Source organism: Lottia gigantea (assembly GCF_000327385.1).
Source record: "Lottia gigantea unplaced genomic scaffold LOTGIsca_18, whole genome shotgun sequence".
NCBI classification, from domain to species: domain Eukaryota; kingdom Metazoa; phylum Mollusca; class Gastropoda; family Lottiidae; genus Lottia; species Lottia gigantea.
This window is the reverse complement of record NW_008708301.1, coordinates 2,138,562-2,163,788: the sequence shown is the minus strand read 5'-3', so window position 1 is coordinate 2,163,788 and position 25,227 is coordinate 2,138,562. Positions and strand designations below refer to the sequence as shown.

General features: G+C 33.8%; 6 protein-coding genes across 6 annotated transcripts; 3 read left to right on the top strand and 3 right to left on the bottom strand.

Annotated features, from left to right (window-relative positions):
- Nucleotides 1-5,784: 5,784 nt before the first annotated feature.
- LOTGIDRAFT_158856 (hypothetical protein) lies at nt 5,785-8,731 on the bottom strand (the record flags this gene model as incomplete). The annotated part of the gene is made up of 2 exons (XM_009052276.1): nt 5,785-7,026; nt 8,378-8,731. The coding sequence occupies 2 exons, from the start codon at nt 8,729-8,731 to the stop codon at nt 5,785-5,787; spliced, it is 1,596 nt and encodes a 531-aa protein (XP_009050524.1).
- Nucleotides 8,732-9,931: 1,200 nt separating this feature from the next.
- Nucleotides 9,932-12,313, bottom strand: LOTGIDRAFT_213693 (hypothetical protein). The gene is made up of 3 exons (XM_009052275.1): nt 12,236-12,313; nt 10,083-11,210; nt 9,932-9,945 (listed from the first exon to the last, which is right to left on the bottom strand). Exon 2 carries the CDS (start codon nt 11,039-11,041, stop codon nt 10,190-10,192), a length of 852 nt encoding a protein of 283 aa, XP_009050523.1. The 5' UTR covers nt 11,042-11,210; nt 12,236-12,313; the 3' UTR covers nt 9,932-9,945; nt 10,083-10,189.
- Nucleotides 12,314-13,046: 733 nt separating this feature from the next.
- Nucleotides 13,047-13,487, top strand: LOTGIDRAFT_57629 (hypothetical protein; the record flags this gene model as incomplete). The annotated part of the gene is made up of 1 exon (XM_009052071.1): nt 13,047-13,487. A coding segment is annotated over one exon (441 nt), but the record flags the coding sequence as incomplete, so codon positions are not given.
- Nucleotides 13,488-16,771: 3,284 nt separating this feature from the next.
- On the bottom strand, nt 16,772-17,572 carry LOTGIDRAFT_114065 (hypothetical protein; the record flags this gene model as incomplete). Its single annotated transcript, XM_009052274.1, has 1 exon — nt 16,772-17,572. One exon carries the CDS (start codon nt 17,570-17,572, stop codon nt 16,772-16,774), a length of 801 nt encoding a protein of 266 aa, XP_009050522.1.
- A 1,982-nt stretch (nt 17,573-19,554) lies between these two features.
- Nucleotides 19,555-21,378, top strand: LOTGIDRAFT_158851 (hypothetical protein; the record flags this gene model as incomplete). Its single annotated transcript, XM_009052273.1, has 1 exon — nt 19,555-21,378. One exon carries the CDS (start codon nt 19,555-19,557, stop codon nt 21,376-21,378), a length of 1,824 nt encoding a protein of 607 aa, XP_009050521.1.
- Nucleotides 21,379-22,965: 1,587 nt separating this feature from the next.
- On the top strand, nt 22,966-23,925 carry LOTGIDRAFT_82434 (hypothetical protein; the record flags this gene model as incomplete). The annotated part of the gene is made up of 1 exon (XM_009052085.1): nt 22,966-23,925. A coding segment is annotated over one exon (960 nt), but the record flags the coding sequence as incomplete, so codon positions are not given.
- Between the last annotated feature and the right edge of the window lie 1,302 nt (nt 23,926-25,227).

Below are 25,227 nucleotides of genomic sequence, written 5' to 3'. Positions count from 1 at the left end.
TTGATGTATCACTGTAAAAGTCAATCACCAAAATCCAGCGTTGTTTCTAAAGTATTTCTCTAATCATGGCACCAAATTCTTTCTCTAATCACGGCACCAAATTGTGTTCTACGGCTTACACAAGACTGACTGGAATGTAGGACTTCACGTTGTGTATTTAAAATAACTTTATTACAGTGATTTACATAGAGGAAAAGATGGTTACAACCTCATGCCACGTTGTTGACTATATGGCGGCATGCTAGGAAGTGTTGAAAGCGTGGCTTTGGTACAAGTTCGTTTATTGTAGTCTGCGTTGGGGACACCTTCGTGTTGTTGTTAATACATTATATTAGTCCGAGACACCGAACTTTAATTGTCACTTTCTGAAGATTCCACATTACAGGCTTATTTCTAATAGAAATATTAAAACAAAACCTAAAATAGTTCGATTTTCGGATAACTAAACTATTTTCAGTTTGCGTCCCTACTGAAGATGGACATGTAGATCTTACTCTCATGTCTACACTATGAGATAAGTTCGAAACGTTTGTTTAAAGAAGTGTGCTTAGGGGCATTAATGATGGAAAAATTTTCAGTTAAACTCAAGTTACTGCGTTTGGTTCCATTTGCGTAAGCTTTAGCTCTGCTATCAATGGACCGGTTCTTTGACTTCCAATTTTAAACTCGTCACATCATCTTCAATATTAATGTCCTTTACTTCTTACCTAGTGTCAGACATCTCCGATATTAGTCTCTGAATTCGATTTGTAATGTCCGTTTCTTTGCCTTCAGAGCCATGAGAAGGTAGTGGAATCAACCCGCATGTTTTTGATAAATGTCCTTGTCTAGTTGGATTTCACATTTATTCACGGTGGTTCGTATACGACATCATTTATTTTTTCAATTTTGAATTAAAAAAACAATCGAATATAATTATAAAAAATAATTTTGAATTAAAAACTTGTATTTTCACCCGGGTGAAATATAATAAAATTAGTATTGTTTATTGTCAGGATCGTAGATTTCATGCTTCGAAACGAAACTTACCTTCTAGAAAAAACGTATTCACACCAACATCGACTAAAGAATTATAACAAACTTGAATTTTGTCATATAAGTAACACATTTTTCGCAATACATGATAAGCCAATCCAACACATCTTTCATTGAAAAAACAAGAACTTGTACATGATAGTTGGTCAGCAGCCGTAGTTGTCTGGTAATACCCCGATAAAAGTTTATCTTTTGTATAAGATTTGAACATTTTCGTAGTAATTTCACAAGTTTTACATGTATTCAATAACATTAGTAACTTCAATAATATCACCAACATTTTGATACTCTGTGTTTTTTAATCGAAAGAAAACGCTATTAACTACAATATGAAATAACTACAATATGAATTTGAAGTAAATTAAAACGAAAGAACGTCGTGTTATTGAGTAACCAATGCCGTTACTAATACCTAATAAGATTAAGCATTTAGGCATAATATAAATGTGAGTTGCTTGACTGCTTGAGAAATATCTGAAATACCTCTGTCATAAGTAGAAAATTTAATTTAATTGTTTTCCAGAGTTATTTCAAATCGATAAATGTATCCCCAAGAGGTGTTTGTAGCGGTCTTTGTTGTTGGAACACTTAAAAACCAATAAAATATAATAGCTTAAAACATTACAGGGGCAGATGTAAAGGACCTATTTTCATTATCAAAACAACATTGTAAATTATACCTGAAAAAATATTTCGAAAATATGCTATTTATATCTATGTAATTACTTATGTCCTATAACGTCTAAGGCCCGGAAATTGGTCCTTTTGATGTTGTAGGAAAACAAAACCCCATGGATTATAAAATTAAAGTTCATGGCAAAATAAAGACTTTTAATGTCAATCTCTTGAATCGATATATTGCGACCGCGATTTAGATCAACAAGATGTGGAAGCGCGATTAGATTCATCATTTGTCTTACCCGACAAATGAATCTGTTCATAATGGTATTTCTTCGAGTTCGTGCAGTATCAGACCATTGATCATGCAGTTAAGTTAGTAAAAACGTTTGGAAGATTCATTGCTTTCAAAATCTGACATAAAACATGCTTATAAATTAATACCACTTTCCACAACCTCACTGGTTTATAATGGATAACAAATATTAATGATAGGTTTCAATAAATTTTAGCCATGCATGCAGATCTGCACGGGCCTTAGCATTTAAACGTCGATGGAGATGGTTGGGGTTTTTTTTTTCAACCCTATAGTGAGATTAAAAAGACGACGTAAAAACGGGCGACCTCGGCGCACAACTGCACGAGCAAAATGTAAGAGTCCTATTAATGACTGCTTCTGTTGATAGGCGCTAAGAACAATTTTTTTAGGATTGAGAGGTATGCCAATATCCCGAGACACCATTTAAAAGTTACTCAGGTGAATTTGACATTGATCTAAATAAGGGGGTCCAACCAATAGGAAATCATCAAGAATATGGACACAGGAGCTATTCTATTTTGATTCCAGAACCCAATGGAGAGCTGTACTTAATTGTTCAAATAATGAACAGTTAGATGACAAGCCCATTGGAAGAGTTTTTACAAAGCACATAGTTTCTGAATAGGTGCAGCCACTTGGGCTTCCATGAATGGTGTGTCATCAGATCAGATAGCTCAAATGGGCAGATGGTCATCTAATTCTTCCAAGAAATGTATTATAATACCTACTCTAACTAAGTAAATATTATCTAACAATTTGTAACCGTATCCTGCTGAATTATTTCCATAGTATTATTTTAGATTTTTTGCTTTTAATTTCTTTTTCTAAGGGTTTTGGCCTCTAACTGGATCAAGATATCTTTTTTTCTTTCCTTTTACTGTTGTGGATGGGGGATATTTGTTTATTGTTACATATGATATTTTAATTAGCTTTATAATGTCAATAGTTAGATTTATTTTGTACTTGGTTTTATTCCTGAATTCTTGTTATACTTATTTTGATTTTTCTGTCATATATTAGAAAAATAAATGGCCTTATTCAATTCTATATATTATTGTCATTATTTTAATCATCATATAATGAGCACAATACGGGATAAAAATAACACACAACGTGGTTCACAACCATTTTGAATCCTTTTTCTCGACTATATAATTCGAATTTAAATAAATATTATATTTCATTATTATAATCATCATAAATGTGATTTGAAGGCTTTGTTAAAACGTATTGGAAAGTACTTGTGCGCAATTTCGCATACTTGCGAATCGGTATCACGTCAATCGCTTGAAGGATTTCCATTATTCCTCAAACACAAAAGAAGCCGATCACTTTTTCAGTACCCGACCTAAGGACTGAGACGATCGCACCAGATCTTCCACAAAGGTAAAAGGTAGTGCTCGGTGATACTTTCAGGTTCTCGACCTTTTCTCAAAAATGCAGCCGATCGACCCTAAAATGATCGGGTACTATCGTGAAAGATAATGCATAGTAAAGATAATGAGGGCTCAAATTTACGCGGTGATTTAAGCTTAAAAAAGCTCCGTTTCTGAGACTAAGGTACGTTTGGTCAAAAAACTGGCGAACCTATCCCTTTAAGTAATTGGAAGAAGTAGTATTGATTCCAAGGACATCACTATTGCGAAAATCACTTAGTTTGAATTCTATTTGCTGATAGTCACGTTATAATCTTGTAATGATTTATTTTTTTCAAAATTGTAATCGTTGTCGCTCATAATCCCTTGAATTTCGAACTCACTGTCTCATGTAAATCCTACGGCCACTCTAATAAGTTGTCTACGATTCACGTGGCGTATATACGCAGAACTAATATTGTTAACATGTTTAATTTAAAGAAAAGTCATACCACAAAAGCAAATTTTTAATACAATATCAAAATACAGGAAAATAATCTTATTATTAAAATAAGTTACAACGATAAAATTGATCAAAGAAGAGAGCAAAAGAACCATAAATACAGAACAGAAAAATTAGCATCTATATATTAAGATAGCTTGCCGGGCAAGGTAATATACGCCCACTGGTAGCTTTGATTTTAAATAAAAATATTTGGCAGTACAGTAACAATTACCAGTATGATATATTCAACCTTCAGACATACACTTCTTTTGAACTTTTTGAGGCGATACTGAATAATATTACCAAGTTTCATCAAAATCTGTCAAGAATTGGGCCTTCTTAGAGTGTTAACAGACTAAAATTGAACGCGTTTTTAAGAACAAGGGCAATAACATTTTTCCATTTTTCTGATTTTCGTCAGGGTTCATTTTTAGGGTATTACATACACTCACACCAAGTTCAATTTCAATTTCCATCAAGAATTGTGCCTGCTCGAGTGTTTACGTGCTACAAATTGAACGCATTTTCAAGAACAATAACTCATACCAATTATTTTGCTATTTTTCTGATTTTCAATAGGGTTCATCCTTAGGTGAAAACAAACACTCACACCAAGTTTCGTCAAAATCCATCAAGAATTGTGCCTTTTAGAGTGTTTACAAGCTAAAATTGAACGCGTTTTCAAGAACAGGGGCAATAACTCATACTAATTATTTTTTTATCTTTCCGATTTTAAATAGGGTTCATCCTATGGTGATAACACTCACACCAAGATTCATCAAGAATCAGTCAAGAATTGTGCCGTCTAAAGTGTTTACGAGCGTTTTAAGAACAAGGGCAATAACTCAATCTAAATATGTTTCGATTTTTCTGATTGTCAATAGAGTTCATCCTTGGGTGATTAAAAACAACCATACCAAGTTTCGTGGAAATCAGTCAAGAATTGTGCCTTGTAGAGTGTTTACGAGCAATTGTGGACGGACCGACGGACGAACGGACGTACGGACATGGGTGACGACAATCGCCCCCCCCCCCTCCCTCCATTTCATGTTATAGTCATCTTAAACACGACCATGTTCCTTAGCTTTCACGATATTCTCACCATTCATGACTTTTAACCCCCCTTTGTAGACATACGTCACCATTCAATTAGCCAATCAGCGATCTCGTAATACTCGGACCAAAGATGGTAATTGTAAATGGTGGCCTCTTTAGAAACATTTTAGGACACTATTGCCTTTTCGCGCAATGACGATTTAGTGTATCAAAATTTCTCTAAAACGCTTTCATCATATACTAGTTCCCCAAAAGGTTCTGCCACACCAAGGCGATTCGGTCGGCGTATGCCAACGTTTGACGTATACGTTGGCGTTAGTCTAAAATGTTTTGAACACGTTATACGTCTAAGTCGACGAATCATATTGTGCATGCATATAATGCATACACGTCTCGGATACGCGGCACGTAAGTTGCCTTGAACCTATGCTGAATTTATCTTAAACGACCACAGAACTAAACGCTACATTTAATAGCGTATAGTCCAGCGTTTTGGGAAAAAATAAATATCTGGTACCAATTCTACATTATACTAGATTCATATTATATTAACCGGAAAGAAATTAATTTAGAGTTAAATCAAGCAAATTGTTTGATTTATTGGTGTTTGTAGTGATTTATCCATGCATTCTTAATCAAAAGAAATGTATGATGTCGAAGAAGGCTTGGAGAATACATTAAGTCAAATCCACTTGGCGTAGCTTAATTTAGATTCAATGCTTGTTTACATCACCAAATGACATGAAGCTATATTAAAATTCACTGGCCACATTTTCGTACATTAGCATGATGAGCCAGATCTACTTGGAAGGAAATATGGAAAGTTAAAACTGATTAAATTATATTTTTGCAAAAAAATGTTTATTTAAATAAAATACCTCGGCGTTGTGCATAATTTAAATTCGTCCTAATTGGGATATCACAATGCCCATCCAAGATACTACATAAATGTATATACATATTGGTGTACAGTTTGTAACAGAAGACGTCATATGAATATCCATTTCTTTGATGCCTGTAAAGAAACGCTGGTATATCATAACATCTGTAATCGACACATCGTCATTATTACACCAATAATAACAGGTAACTCTATATCTCTGTGTAGAAATACTACCATTAAGATCAAAGGTCAAATTAGTATCTAAATATATATTATATTGACTGTTTGTTAAACGCGAGAATTGACTATTACACAAAGAATAAGCCATTCGATTTAGTATAATAATACCTGTTATCTTATTATCAACTATGGTTATATTATACAACGTTACATTTTGACTGTAGTATTTGGTGACGTTATGCATACGTTCAAAATTGGAAGCTAACTGAACGAGTTTGGAGGAAATACGTTCTACTTCTTGTTTCATATCACTGGATGATTCGGAAGGAACAGTGAAATTAATTTTGAAAACGTATTGAATACAACCAAAATGATCTGGTATCATCTGACAGGTATTATTGACTACTGGCAGAGTACCAACACATTTTCTTACTTTACATTCTTTTAAATTTTGATCGGCATCAAAAGAACAAGATAAATTTTGAATCAAACTCATTGGAGAATCAAGAATGACAAAAGATTCTCTATTTTTCCTCCAATTGAAAACCATTGAAAAAGTAAAAGAGTGTTCATAATTTCCATAAAATATATCATTCCTTTGTCCCGGTTGGCAAATGTCTTGTTTAATTGTCTCAAAATCAACACTACATTGAAGACAAAAAGTGTTTTTATATATTGACGTTCGGTATCTAATAGGCGATATGGCATTTTCTACACAAGAATCTTGTTCTTCCTCAGTAGCAGAAGACACACAGGACGATATCATGTTTGGAAAACATATGATTTCTCTGGAATTAGGGGGAGGGGTATTTTTTACAGAACTGTTGAAAAGTTTTAATATGCTTTGAATACTGCTATGCCTTAATTTACGGTTATTAGATCCCACCAGTGTAGACCAATAAACAATATCGTCTTCATCTTCACCATTACATAACATACAATGTCGGTTTTTATAATGTAGCTCTGTCCTTTTCGACATCACTTTGGTTATAACTACTGAGGCTCTGATTTCTTCTTCTTCACACAATCCTACGGTGTTGGCAGATACATTGGTTAGAGAACAACTTGTTATAATCTAAATGTGATATAAATATTGAAATCGTAAAATTACATAGTTAGACAAGAAAGATAATGAACCATACCCATATACTCCCCGTTTGGTATAAGGTTAGTAAAACGAGAAGTATCAATTATAAATCAGAAAAATAAGATGATAACATAATTATTACATCTTCAAAGCAATAAATTTCGAACACTGAAATTACTCATGTTAAAATTCTAGTCAGGGGCGTGGTGGCTCCAAATTGGGTGCAGAAATCGTTTATAATATAAACATAAAACATGTAAATAAAACATTTAAACGCATGTTAGACAATAATGCAGAACTCGAAAAATAACTTATAACTTCACTATTTATGGTAACTAAGTTAAATTAATTCTTAATCAGGGCATACAATCAGAATATCGCTCAGTTCAGTGTTTAAATAAGTGTTTTTGACAGTTCTAGCTCTGTCACACCGGAAAGGCGTCCTCAATGAACTGCTACGGCGACGGAGTATGTTAAGGTCGCCATGCCCCAAGTGTGGTATAAGGGTGAAGGGAGCGTCAGGTGCGGTACCAGACTCCGGACCAACAATGTACTACGAGACCATAAGTTCAACGCCACGAAACGTCGATGCGACCACGTTGCCACAAGGTCCTCATTCAATGCACTGAACTGAAACCCGCTCCTAAGCCACTGCCAGAGAACCTGGAAACCATACCACTCACCATACAGAATGTTTTGGCTCCACTCACGGACCACCGGTATACGATAATGGAATTACAGTTCATAACCAAATCTGTCTTGAACAAATAGGCCAAGTTTTATTCTCAAAGTTTCTTAACACTTTGTAACTATATCCCGTCAATTTAACAAGTTTCACTGCAGAAACATCAGAGAACATCTTTTCCCTCTTTTGTTGAAAGCTTTTATCCCTTTTTATTTCTCTTTCCCCTCTTTTCTCACGATCTTTCTTTTTTTCAGGTCTTCTTGTTTTCCAACAGTTATTAAATAATCTATCCAAACCAAACCAATGACTAACATTCGACTACCAATCAACAAGAATTACCATGACCAGACCGAGTTTGGAAGAATGAAGGAGATCGCGTAACACGCCCAATCCTCCCTCAGTCCCTCGGCCACCACGCCCCTGGTTTTAGCTAAAATTGGATCGTACCTTTAACATGAGCCATCGGTACCTGCGACCATTCTACAACCATCCAGTTCTTCGCAGTTGCTGCTAGATACTTAATGATACTTCGCTTATGTCGATAGCGACAATTATATGATGTGACGATATAAAGAACATATGCATCTAATAATAAATAGTATCAATCCACTGATGAATTGTTCGAAAACATGCAAAAAATACGTCAATTATTACCTGCTGAGGGACATCATATCCTGATATATTATTGTCACATACTATCGTAACGTTCATCAGGTTTTCATGATCTTGTTTAGATTTCTCCGATTCCTCTTTACAAACTGATTCATAATCAAAACAACATCGCCCATAAATCAGGCAATATTCATCACACGAACACCATAAAGCAAAGAACTGGCCACAAACACCGGAACAACTTTGGGGTTTAAATTCCATACAAGCGTTTTCAATAAGACTCGAATCCTTTATTTTGTTTGCTGTGGAATTCAAAGTACTGTTTGTTTGAGGAGAGTCAAAGGCTGATGTTGTTGAGATCACCAGAAAAACAACGACAAAAATCATTAAACTCATTGTGTCTCGTCGGAAAGTTCGGTGGAAGTCTTGTTGGGTCGTTGGTAGATGTGGAGAAAGTCACTTTTAGTCTTATATACCTTGCTAATTATCTGTTATACTAATTAGATAGCTTTCCTGCTAATTGGGTAAAATAACAGCTAACTTAATATTATCGGTATGAATTTTGTTGATGCGTTTCATAACGTTTTCGTTAGCACGTCTTATGTAGCTAATTATAGTCATTGTACATGCTTTTCGTATTGATTACGTGTTGGCTGACAAATTCACCAGAAGGAAGGATCGAACTTTCACAAAATAACCATGTTATAGCATGTTATTTACTTGATTACAATGTAGCGCCAGTGGTAACAAAACTTGGCGGTCATAGTGGTCAACTACTTGGTTATTTCAGATATACTAAACTAAGCTTACCAGACAAGGTAATATACGCCCACTGGCAGCTTTGATTTTAAATAAAAATATTTGGCAGTACAGTAACAATTACCAGTGTGAACCAGTGTGAAATATTCAACCTTCAGACATACACTTCTTTTGAACTTTTTGAGGCGATACCGAATAATATCACCAAGTTTCATCAAAATCTGTCAAGAATTGGGCCTTCTTAGAGTGTTAACAGACTAAAATTGAACACGTTTCGTCAAAATCCATCACGAATTGTGCCTTCTAGAGCGTTTACAAGCTAAAATTGAACGCTTTTTCGGGAACAAGGGCACTAACTCATACTAATTATTTTTTGATCTTTCTGATTTTAAATCGGGTTCATTCTTTGAGGATAACAAACACTCACACCAAATTTCATCAAAATTAGTCAAGAAATGAGTCTTCTAGAGTGTTTACGACGTTTTAAGAACAAGGGCAATAACTCATACTGAATTTTTTTCGATTTTTCTGATTTTCAATAGGGTTCATCCTTGGGTGATAACAAACAACCAAACCAAGTTTCGTCAAAATCAGTCAAGAATTGTGCCTTGTAGAGTGTTTACAAGCAATTGTGGACGGACGAACGGACGGACATGGGTGGCAACAATATCCACAATTATAGATTTATTAATAGTGGCCATTTTGAAATTCATAAATTTGGGGTGGCTTGTTATCATTCCTACCTATACGTCTTCCTAAACAAAATACGAACCAGAAGTTGGATTACTTTTATGAAAGCACTACAGGCAGAAGAAATAGAAATCGATCAGCTTCAAAAGCGATTAAATACCTTTGTGTTCTCCCTTTCCTCGCCCTCTACCATGATAAATCAAAACCAGATAGTGTGTGATAATGCCATTTATTTAAAATGACGAAGGAATGAAAAAATAGCAAAAGAAATCGATCAGCTTCAAAAGCGATTAAATACCTTTATGTTTCTAAAATGCAAGTCAATTGTGGGGTGTTATTAACAAGTATCTCAATGGACCCATTTGAAATAGGCCATATGGTAAGAAAAAGTCACAATTCAATTCATCATTTTATCAGAGAGTTTAGATTAACATCTGAATGAATAACAAACTGTTTCATCATTTCAACTTCTATTTCATGTGTGTTTCCAGGTATAACAAGTGAATGCAGTGGTCCACCAAGATCAACATTCACCATTTTTTCTAATGTACTAGTAACAATTTGTTGAGCGTCTGATCCCACCCTGGCAACCCCTACACAAATAGTGTCTTTCAACAATTCACCCTTTTCACACTCAGATTTTACACGGTTCTGAATAATATCAAGTAACTGCTTGCTAGCTTGATTTACTGTCATGAATCTGGGAGGTTCATAAATTTTTCTTCCCTTCATCAGATTTTCAGTGGTTTGTTCTTTCATTTTTATGTCCAATAGACACAAAGTGTGTAGGCCATTCTTACGATTGTGACAAATTTTATCATAGAAACTTTCAGGCTTCCAATTTTCTTCCCAAAACACAATTGAAACTGCCTCTCCATAGTTATACAGCTGAAGACCACAGCAACCAATTGCATTCATGATAGATGCATTATGTATCACCTTATATGGTATCTTTTTCTCTAGAGCACGTAATATTAAATCAGTATGAGTTGTTGCCCCTAACGGATCACCTACCACTAGCAGAGCCACATCTTCGATGTCAGCACCATCTAGGATCTCATCTGAATCCTGTTCAACAGTATCTCTATCAGCTAGCTTCACTTCTCGTCCATAAAACTTCTCTAAGGTATCCAACCCGACTGTCAAAATAGAAGTGTAAGCTTCTAGATAAACTCTATTTGCTGATTTCACAACCTCTAGACCCTTCACCGTAATGTCTTTAGCATCTCCTAAACCTAGACCAACTAAATATAACATGGTGTGTTAGTAGGGGATGTTTTCAGTTTGAAGAAACCTTTGAGATAAACCTTGTCTTTAAAAATGTCTTAAAGCACTTCAGTGTCTTTCTTTTTTCTGTTTTGCTTATGAATTACAATAATTTAGAGTATATATTGCTTTGATTCTTCTGTTTAAAACACCAAATATCCTACAAATAAACAATGATATTTTGTATACTCACACTTCTAATACAAATGGACAATTGTAGGCTAAATGCACAAGGCATACACAGGGAGTTTTTATTTAAGCAAATCGTATTACACAGATCAAAGTGTGCATTTATAAAGTGAAGGCCTACAACAATTTGCCTACAATACTCATTTATTTTAGTAAATTGCCAAAACATTTATTCAAATAGACCAAATCGTGGCTCACAGTGCTTTGGTACAACTTGTTTGAGGTTCAAGATGGCGGATGACAATGAAAACAAGTAAAAACATTTCGAGAACTCCTTCCAATTATAAGAATTACGACAAAAGCGTTTCGAAACTTCAATAATCATCATATTATTGGGATTATTGGGTAGTAAACAAGTAAACATACAACTTGGTTGAAATACTAAGAAAAGTTAATTATACCAGCGAGTATCCATAAAATGTGTTTTTATTGACATGGCGCTACTTCACTTATGTACCTCTTATAGATCATAAAGAGGTACATAAGTGAAGTAGCGCCACACAGGGCGCAGCCTTTGTCGAGTTGGTTATTCATAAGATATGGGTCAAAGATTCGTAAAGAAAATTGAAACAAGGCAATTTACATATTTAATTTTATTGAATAAGCTTATCAGAGGAAACATCAAAATTTTCTGTGTTTTTTTTTTTTTAAATTTGGCGAAATTCGATGTCGAATCCTTATGCACGAATATAGGTTACACCGCTGTTTACGCCTATAATAACATGTTTTAAATGCCTCTCTGCTTCTATTTTGGTTTGGTCGTTTAAGATACAGAAACTTTTTCTATGCTCACAAGACCTTCAATCTGGAATGATTGGTTGAATTAAAATGATTCGCGATTGGTCTGTCTTTACTGCGAAGAATGTCAAAGCGATGACAGCTTAAATGAGTGTGGCAATATTATGCACTTTCGTACTTTTCTTGTACTTCTGAAGACTATTTAAGAGACCAAATTCAACACGAAAAGGGAGAACCTACAACCAGTGGAATACTCACAAATAGCTTGGCCTCAAAATTCATAGGTTCCGCATCTAACTATACAAATATGTGAAGACAGGCGTGTTTTTGAAATGACTATAGACGGGAATGATTGAATGAGTCTTTTCGTCTCAAATAGTAAATTTGTTACGAAATGACTCATGCAATCATACCCGCATAGTAGTTACAACTTACTGTTTTCTTCTTCTTTCAATCCTATTTTCTTCCTGCCTAAACCAATTTTATATCTTCAACGTATCATGTATGTGAATAAATCTTTAGTTGCGATGCATTTTTCATGCTCGATAGATTTATGAAGGTGCTTTCTGCGGCTGGAAGTTCTGTACAACACGGAAGTCAACTAGGCTACTGTCTCATCTCATGTTCCCCTTACTTCGCGATTTAATAAAATCGAAACACCATGAAGTCTGAATTGGACAATTGGATGAAACAATTCTGAAACAAATGTGGATACTAACACTCAGGTTACAACAACTTTTTAGGGAAGACAACCCTTTATTCAGATATTCTCGTCACTGTCTGTATCTGTATATTTCATTTGACTATTATGAATTAAAAATTGTATGCTCTTTAGATAAATTAGCTCTGCTGCTCTTGTGAAATTTCCTTCAACACTAAATATGATTCTATTATATTATTTATAGGTTATAGCCAGTCTCTGCATATTAAGCTATGCTATTTCTGTGGAAATTCATTTATTTTCTCATATTTCAACTATATACGACATAAACTTATAGATCTAACTAAAATCATATTGTTGTGAAAATTTGAATGATGAGTTCTCTATTTGTTTCAGAGAGATAATATCATGAAGGCTATTATACAAAGAGTAACTAAAGCCAGTGTCAGTGTAGATAATGAAATCATCAGTTCTATTGGTAAAGGTGTATGTGTTTTAATTGGAATTTCTGAACAAGATACGAAAAAGGATTCTGAATATTTAGTTAGGAAGATATTAAATTTGCGAATATTTGATGATGAGAATGGAAAACGTTGGAATAAAAACGTGATGGATAAAGAGTTTGAAATTCTAAGTGTCAGTCAGTTTACGTTAATGTCAATATTGAAGGGAAATAAACCAGATTTTCATAAAGCAATGGCACCTGAACGATCTGAAGAATTCTACAATGATTTTCTATCTCAAATGAAAGCAGTATATGATCCGTCCAAAATAAAAGATGGTATATTTGGTGCCAGTATGCAGGTGAATATTGTCAACGATGGACCGGTTACAATTACCTTATCTTCAGCTAAAGATAAAGAGTAACTTTTATTTGATGTTGTAAAAAGCTTATTTAGGTCTAATGTGAATCCTTTGACTATTATTGTGTTAAGAAATAAGGTTCTATGTGCTCAAAACCCCTATTGAAATAGTTCTAATTCCATGGTCGGCAATGTTGACAATCAGCTAAATGAACATAGAACATATTAGTAATTTAAGAACATCTTCAACTACTGACTATTAATATAGGATTGGGGCATTGATACGGGTGACATATATGTGAAAAATAGGAACACTCTTGAATATATTGTATATAATTATATAATATTAATTCATTGATCAGTATATTCACAACCATAAAAGATTAACAAAAATTAACTACCGGTATATATAATAAAATATTGGCACCAATGACAGGCTTTTTTCTAAAACAATATTTCACTAAGTTTAAGCTTACATTTTTTAGAGTGCATCTTATTTTGCCTTTTTATACGCCCACACATTATCGTGGGTATGGTCCATTTTCAGTTGATCCAAATAATGTGGATATTGCATCTTCATTAGCTTAGGCTATTGAATGATCATCATTTTATCAAGCCGTATTGGATTCCTACTATGAGAAAAATATTGGAATTAGCAACTATTAAGAAAAGTGTACTTCAACTGACATTTCATGTGTGTCTGTCCCTGAGGAAGGGTACTTTTGAATTATGTTGGACTTTAGAACTACTTAGTTTTTCTATAGCAGATTATTTTTCTGAATGTTTACCCATATTATTTGGATCAACTTAAAAGTTTGAGTGTCCTCTATATTATTGCACACATTAGTATGACCATATATAGTGGTATACAGCCTGTCTGGTCTGTCTGTCTGTTCGTCCATAATTGTTGTGGCCACGATAGATAGCTGGTTTCTGAACAGATTTTGACAAAGTTTTGTGTGAGTGTTTATAATCACTCAAAGTAGAACTCTAAAGAAAATCGGACAAATTGTTATTGCCCTTGTTATTGAAGATAGCTTGCCAGGCTTTTTTTTTTTATCTGATCTTGATGAAACTTGGTATGTATATATATATATTGATGAGATCTCTGTGAATTTTGAAAATGGTAGTAATTAGATGAATTGTCTATTAGATTTTGACTTGACTTAAAAATATTTTTAAGATTATTTGAAAATCCATTTTAAGCCACAAAAGACTTTGTAATCATTTCTGACAGCTGGAAGTGGGCGTATTTTATCTTGCCTGGGAAGCTATCTTTCATACATAGAGTTGTTATATATTTGCTTTATCCACTGTTAATCTCAGCTATCAGTATCCCTTGGCCTTATCAGAAATAAATCTGGCATCTAGTTCACCAGTTCACCTCTAATTTACCAGAAAAACATGTACAATGGAAGATCAGACTGTAGCCCGATTAATATACCTCAGATGTGATAAACTGATGGAATATTGGCACGTTTAGGTCTACAGATTTAATGTCAGTTTTAAGTAGCTCCAATCCACTTTTGGATCGCTGATTTTTTTTATTTTCCAACATGACAAAAGCCAGTTTTGGCATAGCATCTAAACAAAGCTTAACCGTTCATTACCATTACTTCCATCACCTGATATTCTACAATGTCTCTGTGTCCAACACTGTACTACAAATCCTGTGATCTGGTGCCAGTCACAGGGTCATTACAGAATATCCTGATTTTGCAACATGTTAAAATGAAATTGTATGTAAGCCTACCAGAATTGATAAAATGTTATCACTTGATATATATGTTTATAAAATAGGATTAAAAGATATTCTTATAATAGCCTGAAACTTACTGACTCATGAATACCCTCTGATATATCTTATTTATAATCAATGCATTGGTTGCAAAAGATTTCCAAAATGTGTAAGTAGTTATCAGTACATTATCCTTGTAAGACATTTAGAAGTATCACATCACATTAAGAAACAACAACTTTTTGGATATAGACTTCTATTTATTATTGAACACGTTTCATTACACATAAAGGTAATGTTCTCAGGTGATCACTGGAGAACCTTACCTATATGTGTAATGAAACGTTATGTTCAAATAATAACAGAAGTCTGTATCCATAAAATTATTTTTTCTTAAATCAGTAAGTTATAGATTCATACAAGCTTTTCAGTTTTATTCTATATCAGCTTAATGTAGATAGATGCCAGACAGCATCTTTACAATGTCAAGCTATTATGAACTCCTTACTTATACCTTGACTGTAACAGCCACTTGTATCACAGAATGCAGCGATTTGAAAGGATTGTATGCCAGCAAAATATTTGTATTCACAGACTTTCTATCAGAGCCTCTGATTGAATGTATTTGTTAATGTTCAAACTTCCATGATAAAAGAAAGGTGGCAATTGCAGTCAAGGTATAAGTGCAAAGTTCATAATAGCTTGACATAATAGCTTGACAGGGCTAACATGTTCACATTATACAATTTAAATATAATAAAATAATATCATCTTTATATTTCTATGACTAGTATAACCTTATCAACAGACACCAGGAATATCAACATAGACTAGACAGTATAAATAACTTATTTAAAGGGAAAAAAATTCATTAAGTATATTATTATCTGTATGTTTCAAAAGTTCAAAACCAAAATGGAACAACCAAAGCGAGTTACATTTAATTACTCATTGAAAAAACAACCTGTAACTTGTGTTTAACTGAAATGTTTTCCATCATTAATGCCCCTTAACATACTTCTTTAAACAAACGTCTCGAAGTGTAGATATGAGAATAAGTTCTACATGTCCATCTTCAGTAGGGACGCAGGCTGAAAATAAGTCAGTTGTCTGAAGATCGCATAATGTGAAACTCTGAGTAGCAAGATTTTTTATAGGTTCTGTTTTAATATTTCGATATCGCTCTACAATTGATGTATTGAGCACTATTTAAAGAATGAAAATATTTTATTATTGTATTATTCTATACATCTATAATAATACAATAATAAAATATTTTCATTCTTTAAAAGTTCTGTTTTAATATTTCTATTTCTATATATAGAATAATGCAATAAAATATTTATATATATATTCTGAAATGGGGATCATCTTTCTATTAATTTTGAAAACATATCCTTGATTGGTCCCTGTGAAATCTACCTGTATTTCTCCTTAAGTGGGATATTCTTAAAACTAAAAAATTGTACAGATTACAATATGTAAATGAATTGATATTGAACTATAATTAAGTTCACTAAAACTAGCAATGGATTTTAAAATAGATTTTCACTTTAATACTATTTTTTTTTTTAGAAAACTACCACTAGATTTTAATATTCATCATAATAATCAATATGAACCCCACTTTCAAATTTGTTAAGCTCTAAAATCTCCATGAATTTACTACAGGTCATTTCTGCAGTAAGTAGTTTCTCCTCCTTATTCAATTTCTGGTATGTTTCCTGGATTTCTGTGTCTTCTGACTGTGTCTGAACAATATTCATCATATCGGTTTTCACTGGTCCAGGAGCATAATTCAAAACACGAATTGATGGGTCCTCAATGGCTAAGATCTTAAAGAACATATCACGACCTGATTTTACAGTACAATACAGTCCCCAACTTTTAATAGGCATAACAGCAGCTAACGAAGACATATTTACAACAACTTTAGACAGTTTGGAAAATTCTTGCAAAAAAATGGCATTTAATGTGATCATCCCTGTTAAATTTATTTGAAAAAATTGACCAGTTTTAGATATATAGTGCAAGTTTTTACAAAACTTTGTTTCATCTAATGTGCCTGCATTATGAATCATAATACCCTGCTGGAATTCACTAACAAAGATGTTATTTTCCTTAAAAATACTTGAAAATAATGATTCAAAATCTTCCTTATTGGTAGATCCCTGATCAAACCTTTTAATAATTACTTTTACATTGCTCTTTTTACATTCTGGTAATGCTAACACTTTTGTTTGTACCACTTCTAAATCAGGTACACTTCTAGCCAATAAGATAAGAACACTGTCTTGTGCTATACATTTGGCAAATTGAATAGCTAGACCTTCCCCAATACCACGACTTGCACCAGTTATAACACAAACTGACTTCTTGTTTAACAAAGACATGATTTGCAATTGTAAAATCCAAATGTAGTAGTAGGTGTCTAAAAGCTCAGATATCTGGAAGAAAAATCATTGATTCATTGAAAATTATGAAGCCATCTCAAAATCCAAGCCAGGCAATCAATTGGAACTGCGATTCAAAAGCAGTTTTCAAACTTTTGTACAAGCTTATTTATACAAACATATTTATCTTTCATTTTAGGCAACCACTCTGATTTCCATGTCTAATGTCAATGATTATATCTTCACAATACCAAGCTATTACTATCTGCATCTTATATAGGCCCTGTCATAATTCATGGAGTTCTTTACTTGTAACACAGAATGCAGTAATTTGGATTGTATGCTAGTAAATGCAGCCCACGACATACAAACTGTACAAGGCTTATGATTTACAGACTATGTGTTGAGAGCTAACATAATAACACAATAATCAAATTGCTGCATTTACTGCAATACAAGCTAAGAAATAAAGGTATTAGACACATTTTATAAAAGCTTGGCCTTGTGAAGATGCCATTATTCCATTGCAAATATGCTAACTTTTGGCTTGAATTTAGCCTACATACATGACCATGGTTATTGTCACATCCGATTGATAAGACACTTGTTAAATGCCGCCCATTTGACCAACATCACAGGAAAACCACCCCGTAACCAGCTATGATTTTGTAGAAACATACAAACGTAATTGAAAAAGGTGTCCTAATTCTGAGGGCACACAAATGGTTATTCGTTGCCGATGCATATCTTGAGAAAAAAAATCTCAAATGTGCCCATGCTTCCTAGTCAAGTAAATCGTGTTGCAGACAGGATTTTGAACATCAAATCATTCTCGCCGATTGTCACTTCAATTGCATGATCAGCTTGTGATTATCGACAAAGCGGAAAACGACCTACTGGAGATTTTATATCACCTGTGCCTGCAGTGAAACTTGACAAGACTCTAGTCTGCGACAAAAACCGACCAAACCCGTTTGTAAGTCTGCCATATAATCTACACACCCAGACTTCCAGACCCAGAGTTTAAACTCGCCATAGATAGGCTAGATAGAGATATGACCTTTGTACAATTGTAGCCTAAAGTACAGGCTTACTATTCAATATTGGAATATGCACATTAGAGGGAATTTGTCACAGAGAAAGCAAAAAGAGAAAAATACTGAGCATGAGATAAGCTTTGAATCGTATAGGATAAACAGGGACTTCGTTTGTTAACAGGCCATATAGTTATTACAGACTGAAATGCTGCTGTTGTAGCTAGTCTCATTACATAGTCATTATAATTTACATATACAGTAATATTGTATGACATAATAATATTGTATGGTGTAGCAGATCGGGTTCAGAAAATTAAGATTAAAACTATCAGTCTAAAGAAATCGTCTCCCGATCAATTAAAAATATTTTTTAACTTACAAGGTACTTACCAGATATGGAAATTACACCGCAAAACCGCGTTGAATAATTCGAACTTTCGAATGTAGTTCGACTTAATCGGGAATGATTTGACGAGTATGTCCGTACTGTAGGCTAGGCCGAATCGTCCCATTATAAGCATACCTGTAAACATACTTTTGTTCGTATCGCATTACAATGCGCTTGGCTTAGGTGTTATGATATAACTTATGACTTATGTGATAATACAAAAATAGACCATTGCAGAATTTTAGTGATAACTGTAGGCCATGGCTACGCAAAGACATGCTCTTAGATAGATTCACAAAATTTGGTCAATTTTAGTAGTCCGATGAAACTGACCATACCAGGATTTGAGTTTGACTTATTCTGACTTATTCATAAGTAACGAGAACTGGTTTGTCTGTGAACAGTGTTTTGCACGATTAAGAACATGAAATTTTCGATCTTCTTTTACAGGTATCTAAATCTAAATTCAATACCTGTGGGTCTTAACTTAATATTAAAGGATAATATGATAATTTTTAAATGCGTTAAAATAATAATTTACTGACTATTGTTATAAGATGAAGCCTGAACTGATTGTTGTCAATGAAGACATTAAGTACGAAGTTATAGAAATTGATAACTGTCTAATTGGTGTAGACATTGCAGATGAAGTCAGTTTAGAGGAAGAGATACATGATGATACTCAGGAGCTTATCCATGATCCCAAAAATGACAAGTGGCACAAATTCCTATTAGAAATGGAGTCGTTCATATCAAACACCTCTTTAATATTAAATGAGAATAATCTGATAAAGGAAGCAAAGAAAATAGCCCGGAAGATGGGGATAAAGAATTTAACAAAGTGTAAATCATTGGTATTAGACATTCTTGAAAAATGTGACAATAGACTGAAGACTAAGTTAGATACTTTAGATGTGGATTGTGCAGCAGTAAGAAGATCTGCACGCCAGAAAGCTAGACGAGCAAATCATAGAAAAAAGAAGGCCAAAAGTGTTAAGGATGAGGAGACCTTGCCATCAGTTCATAGCAATTCATTGCGAAGGTCATACACTGCAAATAAAAAACTAGATATAATAAAATTTGCTGAAGAAATGGGTGGAAATCGAGCAGCAAGCAGGCAGTTCAATATACCAGAGGGTTGTGTCCGACAATGGAGAAAAATGAAGACAAGTTTAGAGAGAGCAACTGGAACTAAAACTGCTTTCCGAGGCCGTTGCAGGAGATGGGCTGCAGTCGATGATAAATTGATGGAGCTAATTGATCGAAAAGGAAGAGATTCACAAGATCTCTGCAAACAATGGATTTTTAAACAGGCAGAAGACCTTGCAAAGGAATTGAAATTTGAGAAATTCAAAGCAACTTCTACTTGGTATAGTGCATTTCTCCATCGAAATAATCTGACAATTACAAATCGCTCTAAAGTTGAATGTAGAAAAAATTACACCACAGAATTTAAATTACAGGTTGTGAAGTTTGCAGAGGAGAGAGGGGGAAACCATGCAGCAAGCAGACATTTTGGTATCACAGAATCTAATGTTCGTCAATGGAGAAAGAAAAAATCAGAGTTAGAGAAAGAAGATTATGTACCTTATAAACCAGCGGGGTTAAAGGAACAGTGGCCTGAACTGGAAGAGAGATTGAGGAATTTTATAATTGAACGCCAAGATGTAAAGTATAGTGATGAGTTACGTAAGGCTAATGTTATCTTTCAAGCTAAAAAGTTTGCCAGCGAAATGAATATTACTAATTTTACTGGCAGTTTGAGTTGGTACTTCAACTTTGTGAGGCGAAAAAACTTGAAAGGATTCATGACAAAAAGAGCTGATTATGCCCGAGCATCCTATACAACACAGTTTAAATTGGAAGTGGTGAAATATGTAGACGAGTATGGATTCAAAGCAGCAGTGGAGAAATATGGTATCAATAGATCCAGTGTGGGTATATGGCAGAAAACACGTCAAGTTCTGGAAAAAACAGATGGAAATAGGAAATCATTGAGATGTTGTTTTAATGGAAAATATGTAGACTTAGAAGACAAACTGAGTAAATATGCTCTCGAACATGAATCTGAGTGCTGTGGGGTGACTGAACATCAACTACGTTCCAAGGCCAGGATAATAGCACAGGAATTAAAATTGAAAGATTTTCGAGAAAGTAATGGATGGTTTTTTCGCTTTTTGAAACGTAAAGGGATCAAGCTTAGTGATGCTACAAACAATGACTCTGATGAAGTTCTATATCATAATGAAAATGGGTATGTTTGTGGAATTTGTTGTAAAGTATTTGAGAAACAATATCATTATAGGATACATATTGCTATACATATTGAGGGTACAAAAAATCTATGTCATATTTGTGGAAAAACCTATGATAAACCTTAAATGAAATAGGTGCACAAAAATCTTAACTCTTGTGTCAAGTACTATAAACATTATTGCTCCTGTCTGTCTGTCAGCCCTTAAGTCCATAATTTTTTGCTGATGCATTACAGACTAGAGTTTTTATTGCATCTTGATGAAATTTAGTATGTATATTGTATACTTGCAATTTGAATATTTGAATCATCAATATTTAAAAATGCACCATTTTTTGAGGTATGGTCCTTCAATGTATTCGCATGAATCAAATTTTTGAATCTTAAGGCAAAACTTTCAACTTTTGCCTGATCGTGATGAAACTTGGTATGCTTATGCATGTTGATGGTAGGCCTGTCAGTCATGTTAAGAATGTACAATATTCAATATTTTAAATACAGATCACCCAGAACTAGTAATTCTAATTTGATTGTGCATGTTTAATAGATAATTCAAGGTAATAAATTTGTCTATGTATCAACTTTTTGTTTTTATTTCAGTTTTCCCCAAATTTCCAAGTGGGAGAAAAGTGTATTGGCATGTGAATCCGGTTTGGCTGGGTCCTTATGTAGGGATTATAATAAATAATTAAAACAGAGTTATTATTATATTAATTGAGGTTCTGCACAAAAAATAATGTCATGATAAACAAGGAGTCCACAGCAAATCTATATAAAGTATAAAGAAAATTTTGCTCACTCTATTTCCACACTAATATCAAAAGAACCAATGTCTTGCAGATGTGCTAAATGTAAAGGTTCTGTTATTAACCTACTTGCAAGAATATCCATTACACAAAATTTAAATTCCAGAACCAAAAATTATTAAAGATAAAAAAAAAAGTCTTTGGCAGGTGCACACGTTCGAATTATGAATAAGTAACGAAATATCTCTAAGAATGATACGAAACGTCTCGTCAAATTAATCCCGTGAAGTCCATTTCCTCGAGACAAAAGCAAAATCAATACCATTATAATAATCAATTCGAGATTTTTTTCCCCTTTTTTATGGATGTAAACATTAAGAAATACATAGCACTTGTTAATTGTTATGTGATAATATCTTTAGTGACCAACTTGAAAAGCAACTGGCACTGCAATTGCAAAGTGCATTTGATATTACAGACTGCATAGTCCAAAAACTTGACTTTGTCAAAAGAGTGTACATGCTGTGCAAGATATGGATTTTAAAATACTGACATGGACAGCTTCAGCTGACCTCACTAACTTTTTTTTGATAATGATAAAGGTTTCAGTTATCATGGTATTAATTCTAAGAGTTTCTTGACACAGCTTCAAGCTGAATTGTCTTGATATTTCATTGTTTGTTCCTGATTTGACATCAAATGTGTGTATTGCTTTTATATTGACTATGGTGCATCAGGAAAGACAGTATAGGCCTAGGCCTATGGTTTTACGTGTTCCAAAGAAAGCCATTGTATAAGTTTTGTGCTAACACTATGTCTATGATATGTGCATGTCTGATGCATAGATTGGAACAAAGGATAACTAATGTCTAATTGAAGATTTCTCATTTTAGTTCGGATTGAATATGGAAGCCAGACACTTCAACGATCATGTATCAGTCGAAAAGCCAAAGAAAAATGAAAGTAGTAAACGATTTCAGTGTAAGATTTGTAGTAAATGGTTTCACTATCGTAGTCGCTTGGCCGTTCATTTGGAAAGCCACAGTCATAAGGATTTTGACAACATCCATTATAGTTTAGGTGATGATGCAAGAAAAAATGGGAAACGTTTCAAATGTGAAGTTTGTGGTAAATTATTTCAATATCGAAGTCGTTTAACAGTTCATTTAGAAATTCACAATGGGAAAGCCTATGAATGTGGCACTTGTGGCAAATCATACCTTCATAAAGAATCACTTACTAATCACCTTCAATCACATCTGCAAACAACAACTTGTGAATGTCATATTTGTGGAAAACAAATAAAAAATAAACGAAATCTTGCTAATCATATGAAAGTTCATTCAAATGAAAAACCTTTTCAGTGCCATATTTGTGGGAAACATTTCTTAAGGAGTGGAGATGTTGCACAGCATCAGAAAATCCATCGAGATATTTTTCCTTTCGAGTGTGGAATGTGTCACAAGAAATTCAGATATAATTCAAACTTAAAAGCACACATGAAACTTCATACTGGAGAAAAACCTCATACTTGTCATGTGTGTGGGAAAGCATTTGTAGCCAAAGGTAATTTAGTGGGCCATATGAAAGTGCATAATAAAGCTGTATATGACTGTCCTATATGTGGGAAATCATTAACCAAAAATGTCATGAAACACATCTACATACATCAAAGAGATGGTTTGTTTGATTGTGGTGCTTGTGGTCAGGTTTTTCATACTCCAGCCAATCTCAAAAACCATATGTTAACCCATAAAAAGTATGAACACTTTACTTGTGGAGTGTGTGGTAAAGAACATGCTACAGGAAGACAGCTTGTAAAACATGTCCGTATTTGTCATTCAGGGAAAATACTCTATATCAAATGTGATTGCTGTAGTAAAAGATCTTATGACCCAGTAGAAGCTAGTGAACATATAAAAACACATCAGAAACATAAAAAGGGTGGTGTTGAACCTTTAATCGACCCCTTATACATCCCTTCTATTCTAGCCTCACATATACCTCGACTGTAATCCTTGTTTGAAAATGAATTTATTGTATACCTTAGCCAAGATATTTGTGCACATCCCTCAACAAAGTCATGAACAAGCTAATTTATTTTGGGTTAAGATAAAAAGTGATTGAAAACTGTACAGGCTACAACTAAATTGTTTTATTGTAATTGACCTCTGTATCTTTTCTTGCCTGTAATTAGTGATCAAATGTACTATATCTTATATAACTTGAAACACAATTTCAAAAACAATTTACACACTATTTCAGTATCAGTTGACTTGTATTTAATGCAGTCATTTAATTAGTTATTGAAAAGTTTGATATGAAGTTCATAATATAATGATTGTTAATGTTATTTAATCAAATTAATGATAACACTGTGACATGATGAATCAAGACAAGTTACAAGGAAATGTTGCTAACAATACTGTAGTTGAGGATAGAATTGTATTGTAACAAAGTCACACACTGCACAATGCACTTTTTTATACTTGACTGCTTTACATGATTGACCGAAGGCCAACCATCAACACATTTTTAGTATGAATTTGGTGGAAGATAAACTCGTTTATGAATTTTAACCCAATCAGTTTTCTGACAATTTCTACTGCAATATTGAGCGACCTTACATTTAGAACATGATTTCAGAGATTCCGATATTTGATCACAATTCCAACAGACTTTCTCCTTCCTTATTTCTGGTAACTCAACATCAAAAGTTTCATACATAAATTTCATCATTTTAGCATTATAGGCCAACAGTTGGAGCTTGTTGACAGAGAGAGCCATTACTTTTTGCTCGTTTGAAGTCTTTAAGGACCATTCAAAGGCTTCATAGTCATGGTCTGGTATTCCCTTTGCGCGTGTTTCTTCATCACCCAAACAACTCAATAACTCATGTGTATTAGTTAATGGTATATAATTTGCTGATTTTTTCATTTCAAAGTACATTTCTAGAGGTATATCTTCAACATAAGTATTATCAATGATATACCCTGCTATATCTAACCATACATGCGCGATTTCGATTCCACCTTAAAGTTGAATTCGACCATGTTCAAGCAAACCATTTGTTTCAAATCCGATACTACCAAGACATCGCCTTAAAATCACATTTACAAAAGAAGCACAGTTGGACACTCTGCACTCTCTCTGGAAGTTGAAACTGGCAGCAAAAAGTTTGTTTGCTTTTTTAAATAATGGTTCCAGTGGGCCAAGCGGTATAATGATAG